The sequence below is a fragment of the Suillus subaureus genome, assembly GCF_016647635.1.
Source record: "Suillus subaureus strain MN1 chromosome Unknown BJ212scaffold_163, whole genome shotgun sequence".
NCBI classification, from domain to species: Eukaryota; Fungi; Basidiomycota; class Agaricomycetes; order Boletales; family Suillaceae; genus Suillus; species Suillus subaureus.
Genome location: NW_024538719.1, coordinates 26,316 through 35,699, shown reverse-complemented (window position 1 = coordinate 35,699; position 9,384 = coordinate 26,316). Strand labels below are relative to the sequence as shown.

Here is a 9,384-nt window from a genome sequence, read left to right as displayed (position 1 = left end):
ACCCTGTCGCGCTTTTTAAAAAAAGCCTGTCGGCCTAGAGTAGAATTTGACAGACACTAAGATCTCCAGCGTCTACTTGGGTAGCATTATGTTTCGTATTTGTACCGCAGAGTCTCATAATACTAACGCAATCGATCACAATTATAGGAATTTAGTGGATCACACAACAGTGCACATCTGTCTCGATTTCTAGTTCACCTCTGAGCGCTACCGACGTGGTTCTGTCTGGCTGTGCACTGGTAGTGTGGTCGCACTGCAGCCTCGTTCTCCTACAAACACTGGACAGCGAGCGCCTACCCGTCCTTTGACTGCATTTCATAACCATCCAACGAGCTTTCCATAGCAGAATAGATTGAAACATCCGTCCGTCCATCCCATCTTCGCACTCTCCATCAATCGACAGCTGGATCGTTCCGCAACCGAATCACAACTTACAAGCTTTGATTCAAATCCTTGTACGTCGTCCCTCCAAGTAGTCCAGCAGTTCAAGGGCTTGCCGGATTTCTTGATGTTTCCAATGCTTCCGGCACCACCGCACCAGGACTATTGAACCTCTATACTACCGAAGTTTATTTTCTCATCAGGCTGCAGGAATATCATTCATGCTATGAATGCCTTTACCATTTTCGCAAACGAAGCTCAGTAACAAAGTCGACCAGCCTCCGATGCTCCCAAGTACGCCTGTCAAAACTGGGCCGACCATCTCTTGCGAGTTCGGAATTCATGGATAATCAACTCGATCATAAATTCCAGGCTTTCTGGAACCGTTATCTCCTATCCTGGCTTGAAAGGCGGTGGTGTTTGAAGGGTCTGCGGTCTTGCCTCGTTGTTTTATCTCAAGGGCAGAAGCTTGCAAAGGTGCGTGTACTTCCCACTATTCTCGCCATTCCCTCGCCAGACGTCCGAAACCTGATACTGCCCTGTATCAGGTTGATATCGTTAATTCTTAGCTCAACGCTTACTCGTTGGTTCTCTTTCTTTATATCTTTCCTACCTGAAACGGACACTTCACGTGATATGGATGCGCACGGGCCTGATCTTCGTAACTTAATTGGTATCTGTCATACGCGCATTCGGAATAGATTGTTTTGTCTAAAATGTGAAAACTCACTCAGTTCCAGCATTAGATTAGAAGGAACTATGATCTTACTTCTATAAATTTGGGGGTCTTACGCAGTACCGTCCCCATCAATAGATGTGATCTACCCATCTTTCCTCGCCCGATAAGGATCAGGCGAGTCGTTCATCCTCGCATTCTTGGTGTAAAATAGGGTTTCATAATCAGTACCACGTTGAGACTAAGACTTGAGTGCATGTTATGGAGGAGAAGCTGGAAGCCATGTCATCCGACTACAGCCGATGGACGAGTGAATCCAAGCTCAGCGCCTGATATAATTTGAAACTCGTTGGTCTTACTAGTACTGTACTTGAAGCTTGAAGCTTCGCGTTCACTGTTGACCAGCCTTGAGTTCCCACGTTCCTTCTTCTTTCCGAGGCACATCGTTTTCAGGAAGTAGATAGATTTAGAGGGCACTAATGGGCGCTTGATCGTTCATTGCGCGCAAATGAGTGTCCTTCTAAGGACCACGAGGTGGACCCCTGTGCTGAATCTGGCTTGCCAAAAACCTCTCACTCACCTACGGATCGGACGGGTATGCATTCCCGCATATCCTCATCACACCGACGGCAACGGCGTATACAAATGGTCATTTCAAGGGCAAGCCCTATAAGGCCGCGATCTATTCCCTCGAATGTAAAGGGAATTTCCAGAATTGCCACATGCGAAGGATTCAAGGTAACAAAGTGCAGAGATGAAGTTACTATGCTGGGTATACCACCACCGGGGGTAGCTCTGGTTGTGAAAAACAAGGCGATATGAAGTTCAAAATGAAAAAAAAGGGAATAAGGTGACCAAAGCGACGACACGACCAGCCTGTCATCACAGTTGATCACAGTTGGCAATCCGTGCGACATACACTGAAAAGTACAGTGGGATGGTGGACGTCAAGGAATTTACTCGTCACACCAAGGGAGGTCGCCGTCGGGGTTGGCAGGAGTAGCGGTTGGAGGGATAGAAGTGGCGGGGGTAGTTCCGGCGGGAGCAGGAGGGACTTGGACAGTGTTCGCTGTACACAATACCTAAACGAGACCCTTAGCAACTGTATTGGAACTGGGAAATATTGAGGTACCTCTCCAATGTAAATGTTGCTGCAATACTCGTCGATCTGCGGGTTGTTTTCATAGAGGATGGTGGTGTTGATGCCTGCGGCGGAGGAGATAATGTCGCAGTCATCGTTTTGTTGGACTACATAAGTGGTCGTGCAGTCCTCTCCCTGCCACCCAAGGCAGTAACTCTGGCCAACGACAAGGTTGTCGCATGCTTCATCAATGATTCCGACGTTGACGACAGCAAGCTGGTAGCTGCAGGAATAAAATTGTCAGCAGAGGATTTTCAACAAGAACTGAGCTTGGCGTACGTGGAAACATCGTTGGCTGCTGAGATACTGTCACAAATATCGCCAGCCTGAGCGGTGTAATAACGAGTACAGGTGTCTGCGGAAACAACTACAAAACAGAAAAAATCGCGTGATGAATCAACCGTAAAGACGCAACAAAAAAAATGAAATACTAACGTTGTGCCACGAAGGGCAAGGCGAGGATAGCAGCAATTGCTTTGGTGAACATTGCGTTTGAAAGAATGAGTGAACGACTGAAAAAAATGAGTGTGCAATCAAGGAAAGACGAGGTCAGCGGCGAGCTCAAGGTGAAGAGACGTGAGATGAAAGAGGCGGAGCAACTTGAGAATGAGTTCAAACTTGATTATAATACATATGCCTTCTATACTTGGGTCAACGGGACCAATGCATGGCAACCGTTCCCTATGATTCCAATATGGATCGGTTTCATCATGATCTGTCAATGTAATTATCATTAAAAAGAGCGCTGCGTCGGGCTATATGTTCCGGATTGTGATCCAGTGCGTACTGCATGCCTGAACATAGTCTTTGATATTTTTGAAGGCGTCCACAGTACAGAGAGGGCTCGCAAGGCAACAATAATTAAAATTATTCAAAACAATACCGCGTGTCTCAGACTCTCAGGCCTCAGGGCTGTGCCCCGGCCCCCGTCACCGCCAGCTGTCAGGGCCGGTCGGACTTCGCCGACACTTAAGTCCTGCATTAAAATCCAGATTTTATGTGCAAGCAGACGGACTGTCTCAGATCTCTTTTCCGTCTTCTATAAGTCTGGCTAGACGTCAGCCTGATGATGGAAACAAGTGATGGATGTGGGTATGCGCCATCTGCCGACTCTCACGCCAGCCGACGACAGGACGTGGATCGTAAAGCTCATCTTGGTTAACGAGGCAATAAATACTTGGCGAAGACATGAACGCGGAAAATTCATGAAACAAATGTAGGTCACTCTTTATCGCCATCAACCGCCCGAACCTCTCCCGGTTGAATATCCCCCGGCCCAGGCCCACCGAAGCCAAACATACTACTGAGCGATGCTCTTAGCGCATCATATGCAGCCTGATGCGGCGCTGGATGTATGGAATTGATGGTATGCGTCTGTATCAGCCCAGAAATAGGCGAAAAGCTGTACGTCGAGTCTCTACTTGATCATGATCAGCAAGAATTAGGGCTGATGGTAAAGATCCTGACATCTGCCATTGCCCAACGCCACCGCTGACGCGTGTCGTACCATACACATCCAAGCCAATAAGGAGACTCTTGTCTCGCTGGTGATTCGAGTGGCTTCCGACTGCAGCGCCTTCTGAATGCGCGGACGGCGATCCTTGCACCGCCACCTTGCGTAGCTCTACGCGAAGGTCTGAGTACAATGTTCTCATTGTGTGCCGGATAAAGACAGATGAAGCCAGGTACAGCGGCAGTCCTGAGGAAAGCCATCGTTATCTTTAATGACGGGAACGTAATATAGGCACATTACCAACCTTCCAGGCCAAGTGTTCTTGGAAATGGCGAAGGAAGGGCGACAGGGGGAGTGTACGTCAACCTCACTTTGGGACTGTAAATGCTTTCCACTTCCAGCGAATCTGATTCTCTGGAATTAATGAGTGTCGGTGTCTTTGTGGGGTCTATGCTTGAGACAAGGCCGACATCGAAGAAGTCAGGAAGCGTTTGCTGTAGGATATAGATAGCGCGGCCTATACGATAACGAAGAAAAAGGAACGATGATTATAGGGAGATCTGATTGTAGCATCAGTGCGTCTCCCAAGGGCAGCATGCCTGACTGACCTGTCCGGATTTGCCATTCACTGTCGGATATATCTTCGGAACCGCCAGAACTCCCTTTATTTGGCGTAAACATAGGAGGACTAAGGCCCTCAGAAAAGAAGAGATCATAGCGCTCGTTCGTTGGCTGGACGCCAAGGGACGGAGAAGCCTTAGGAGTTGCAGTTGACAACCGTCGTAAATGTGTAGACAGATATTTAGGAAATGAAGGAAAGCGATTTTGTGAGATCAATGCACTTGATGATAATTTCGAGCAATTGTGGAGACCATGCCGCATCATGGTGGAGGTACTTGGTGCAACGCGTAGACGCATTCGACAAAGTGCCGAGTTGTTTGGCAACATCAGAAATAAACACCGCCACGTGTTTCCTTTCTGATCATGGTCAAAACCTTCCTGTTAACGAAAAATTGCAACGCACTATCAAACCTCCTCAAGATAACCTTGCACAATAAGGTGTTCGATATCAGCCCTTCTAACCATGAATCTCTGCCCCTTCTGAAAATCGATGGTCCCAAGCTCTGTCTGTATGATCCCACAATCCCTGATAACGTGAACCAGCACATGCAAGTCTTTGGGCGGATGGGTGATACTGGCTGTGATATCGAGCTCGTTGGAAAAACCAGCACGATAATCCATCACAGACGTGCTGTACTGGCGAAGGAAGTCGACTTCATGAGGAGAGAGTTTGCCGCGAATATCCTGATTGCTCAAAATATGCGGTAAAGCGCCTCCAGTGGTCCAATACATATCGCGCAATCTATCCATACGGTGCTTGTGATATGCTAGGAGACATCTCTTGTTTCGTACAATGGTTGTTTGATAGATGAGCATCGCTGGAGTGACGTTCTGACTGGTTTCGGTCATTTTTTCGAGATCGCGTTGTTCCCGGATGATGGATCGAACAAGATTGTCGTTATATTTGAGAAGAGTGTCTGTTAGGGTCGATCTACGAGATTCCGCGATGAGCTGAGTGGCAAGATCACCGAACTGACGCGTGTCCGTCATGGCGAAGGTCAAAAAGACACGAATGTCACAGTGTGACAAATGTGTGACTGTACGCGTTGATTTGTCACCTTTACTTATCAGTTGCCGCTTTCAGCTACAGCCTTTACTTTCGACCATCATGTCTAGTCAGGACTCTCAGGACATCGAGACTGCAACCACTGCAATAGAGTATGGTCTCTTTAGCAAACTAAAACTTGTCTGCTGACCAGACATAGGTCTGCGCCAGACACCAAAACACGAAGATATGATCGTCAGCTCCGGTAAGATTACTTCAGGAGAACTATACAAATGAGGCCCAATTGACATTTGCGAACAAGCCTGTGGGCAGCAACTGGACAAAGTGCATTAGAGTCTTCTCGGGTACTGTTGATATCCGGATCCGCCACTTCAACTTCAATCTTGAAGAACCTTGTTCTTCCTGGCATCGGGCACTTCACTATCCTTGATCACGCCAAGGTGTCACACTCCGATGCCGGAAATAACTTCTTCCTAGAAGGATACAATAGTATTGGAAAATATAGAGCAGAGGAGGCTGTCCGACTTCTGGGCGAGCTAAATGACAGTGTTAAAGGTTGCGCAGACACTAGAACTCTCGAGAGCATCCTCGAGTCGGACCCGAGTGGATCACTTCATTCACTATCGTCATTGCCCATAACCTAGATCACACACTCTTGAACAAGCTTTCTGCACTCCTTTGGAAAGATACGAAATACCCGCCTCTTGTGGTCGTCCGGTCAGCTGGATTCCTGGCAGATTTCTATATTCAATTCGTGAACACACAAGTACGTATGGATTTGTGTTCTTGAGTATGCTTATGACGTTTTCAAGTCATCGAGAGTCACTCAGAAACGTCTCCTTCCCTCCGCATCGACAAACCATTCCCAGCTTTGAGAGAACACGCGCTGTCGCTGGAGTTTGAGAAGATGGATTCTACAGAGCACGGACACATACCATACGTGGTGATCTTAGTTCGTGCGCTTGAGAATTGGAAGGAATCTGTAAGTTTGCCCTTGTTCAGGTTGAATGCATGTTCACGAGGGATCATACAGCATGGTGGTAGTCTACCGAAATCATACGAAGAACGACAACAGTTCAGGGAAGGTGTCCTCGCACTGAAAGTGAAGGAGGATGAAGAAAACTTTGACGAAGCAGAAGCACAGGCATACAGATGTTGGACAGAAACGAAGGTTTTTCACTGTTCCATCTACCTCGAGTTTTAGTATAACTGTTCCGTTAGGTTCCTTCGGAAATCACGGCCCTTTTTAGTGACCCCGCGCTATCCACTGAAGCCATGGACAGCAATCGGTCGCCTTTCTTCCATCTCCTCGCTGCCCTGAAGGAGTACACAGAACAATGCGATACACACACGCTCCCTCTTACATCAACCCTACCAGATATGAAGTCTGACACCCATAACTACATACGTTTGCAGCGACTTTACAAAACAAGAGCGGAGGAAGAAAAACAGGCTTTCAAGAGCTATCTCCGAGTACCAGTCGACGACGCCATGGTTGATTCATTTGTCAAGAATGCACATGCACTGGTCGTTCTTAGAGGCAAACCTTGGGGTACATTCAATGAAGACAAAGCTGCTCTAGGTAACACTCTGGGATCTTGCATTGGCTCAGACTGCTTACTTTCGTCTGTTGGGTTAGTAAAGTCGTTATCTGCGATGCCGAAGGAGACATGCATACATCTAGCTCTCTCTGCGCTTTCGTTGCTTCAAGTGGGCGACACCTCGGTGTCACCATCCGCAGAGTCCATTCGTGCAAAGATTCAAACCATTGTTGGACAGTCCACTGAGCTTCCTGCTGATGCTGACAATGCCATTGGTGAGATGTGAGTAGGGTTTTCTTGGTTTAAGGTTATGGCTCATGTCACTATATTAGTGCTCGAGCACCTTTTTCCGAGCTGCCTAACACTGCAGCTTTCCTTGGTGGCATGGTTGCTCAAGAGGTGATCAAGATGATCACTAAGCAATACGTGCCTGTGAAGGGTTACTGTGTAATCGACTTGATTGACACATGGACAGGAACTATTGGCGCTTGAAACATCTATGGAATCATACTTGTGTAAATAGCCGTCCACGGACAATACTTTCCATCGAGGATATCAAAGTTTATCTTTGTCGCCGGTTTGAATGATTTCTGCGGCTTTGTGAGCCAGCCTAGAAAGATCTTCTCAGAACAAGTCGCAAGATCATTATCGATGACTTACCCATAAAGCGTGGCTTGAGGATGAGTTCCCAGGTGCTAAGATTACCCATATCAGTATGTCCAAGGCAACATCTTTCAGCCTTACGATTGGGAAGATGCTGGCGTCCGCCTGTGAAGTGCATGCTAATGAAGCTGAGCTCAGTTTGTCAACAGCGATATACACCCCACTCTCAGGTTGGTTGTCCCATACACCTGTAGAAAATCCGCGAGTTCGTCTCGCAGACAATTATACTCAAGGTTAATTTGACCTTTAGTTCGTTATCGACGACACCATTGGCGGATCGAGGGAGCATCGAGGCCGTCCCTTTCGAGGGGAAACTTGCATAAGAAAAGCTTGCAGCCTTCAAGTTAAACAACCTACCTATAGGACGGAATGCACTGCCGACATCTGAGCGAATGTAATCCATCAGTTCTTCATCTGACCAAAAAGGTTAATTTAGGTTCAATGATTTCCGCAGTCAAGTCGCCCAGAGCCCCTGTCTCCATGAACCACTAAGAACTTTGCCTCTAGGGATTGGCATCTTCCGATTCTGAGCAAATGGTTGAGGTTTTATGACGAAATTCCAGTCATATTCGGGATCTAGACTCGAACTGTGATGCGTTGTCTTTAAAGCACACCTCCAGATTTACTTCCAACTGTCCTGCCGACCATATTGCCTTTACCAAGAGAAATTGAAAAAAAACCATGAATACAAGATCAATCAGTCACTGGACCCCTTAATACCGGGGACAAGAATGATCTCATCATTCTTCCTTAGACCTGCATCAATGACTCCTACGCAAGCGCTAGCATTAGTTGACAGGCTACAACATCCTAAAGTTTAATTTGAAGAACAGAGATAAGCGTGTACATTGAGGCCAATGCAAGGCCAGTTCAACTTCCGCCCCCTGAAAAACCTTGTATCTACAAGTCGCACACAGGCATAACTTGACATCCCCATAATGATATAATCAAAATCCTGTTGAGAGAAGTCTGCAGCAGACACTATCATGTACCCAGGAGCTGAGAGGGGTAAGGGTTATCATATATAGAGCTCAGGATTCTTATACACCTTGAAGGAGCTCAAAAATCCTCTACAATATGCCGTGAATTGTGAAATGTCACACAATGCCGACTTAACCTTACTATGATCATTCTGTCGTAAGTTACCTATGCGAACCCTAAACCTTTCCTATTTTGTCGAGAAGTTGGTATCAGCATCAGCTAACAGCCTGCTGAATCAGTCGGTGGTCTTGGAATATTGTTATAGGATAGGATTGCTGTAACAGGCGAACCGCGGGTTTATGTAAGAGAGTCGTTGGAGAGCTTGACATCGTAACCGTAAGTGCATTCCAGAATGGTCATTGTATCATACCCATGTGTTCAGGAGGGACGAAATTTCACAAGGAGTGACCAAATTGAATTACCCATTCATTGCCACCGATGCACGATTCGAAGCACTGACGGTGAAAATTCCATAGTCAGCAAACTCAAATGATAAACGTTTATCAATGTCATGTTACCTGCAGAACTAGCAGTCTAAGCTTGATTGTGGTTAGCGCCACCGACTGTCTCACCGTCTCCAGACATCACACCAAACTCGTGTGGACACGATAACATTTCCGCTGAAGACGTCGATAGGTATGTGGGGAAGACCGGCACCTTGTTCACCGGAAGACTAAATAGTATGCGAGAAGCAAGAACGCTGTGCACAACAATCTGAGGCCTAAAATGGAGGAATGAGCTTCGGGGATATACATATACATGTATGATCGACCAGACTAACGTGATTAGCATGTCGCTGAACGAGAGCTAGGAATCTACTCAGTTCGTCGAGATCAAGTCAACAAAGAAAGAACTCACAGGTAGCACAGCGATTACAATTACATTGGCTGCAGATACCACTACAGAGATGTTAGCACAAAA

The 9,384-nt window shown here is 46.9% G+C and overlaps 1 protein-coding gene across 1 annotated transcript; it reads right to left on the bottom strand.

Annotated features, from left to right (window-relative positions):
* Positions 1–3,185: 3,185 nt before the first annotated feature.
* Positions 3,186–4,320, bottom strand: BJ212DRAFT_1403143 (uncharacterized protein). Its single transcript, XM_041337372.1, has 2 exons — positions 3,666–4,320; positions 3,186–3,615 (listed from the first exon to the last, which is right to left on the bottom strand). The coding sequence occupies exons 1-2, from the start codon at positions 3,851–3,853 to the stop codon at positions 3,420–3,422; spliced, it is 384 nt and encodes a 127-aa protein (XP_041185648.1). The 5' UTR covers positions 3,854–4,320; the 3' UTR covers positions 3,186–3,419.
* Positions 4,321–9,384: the final 5,064 nt, after the last annotated feature.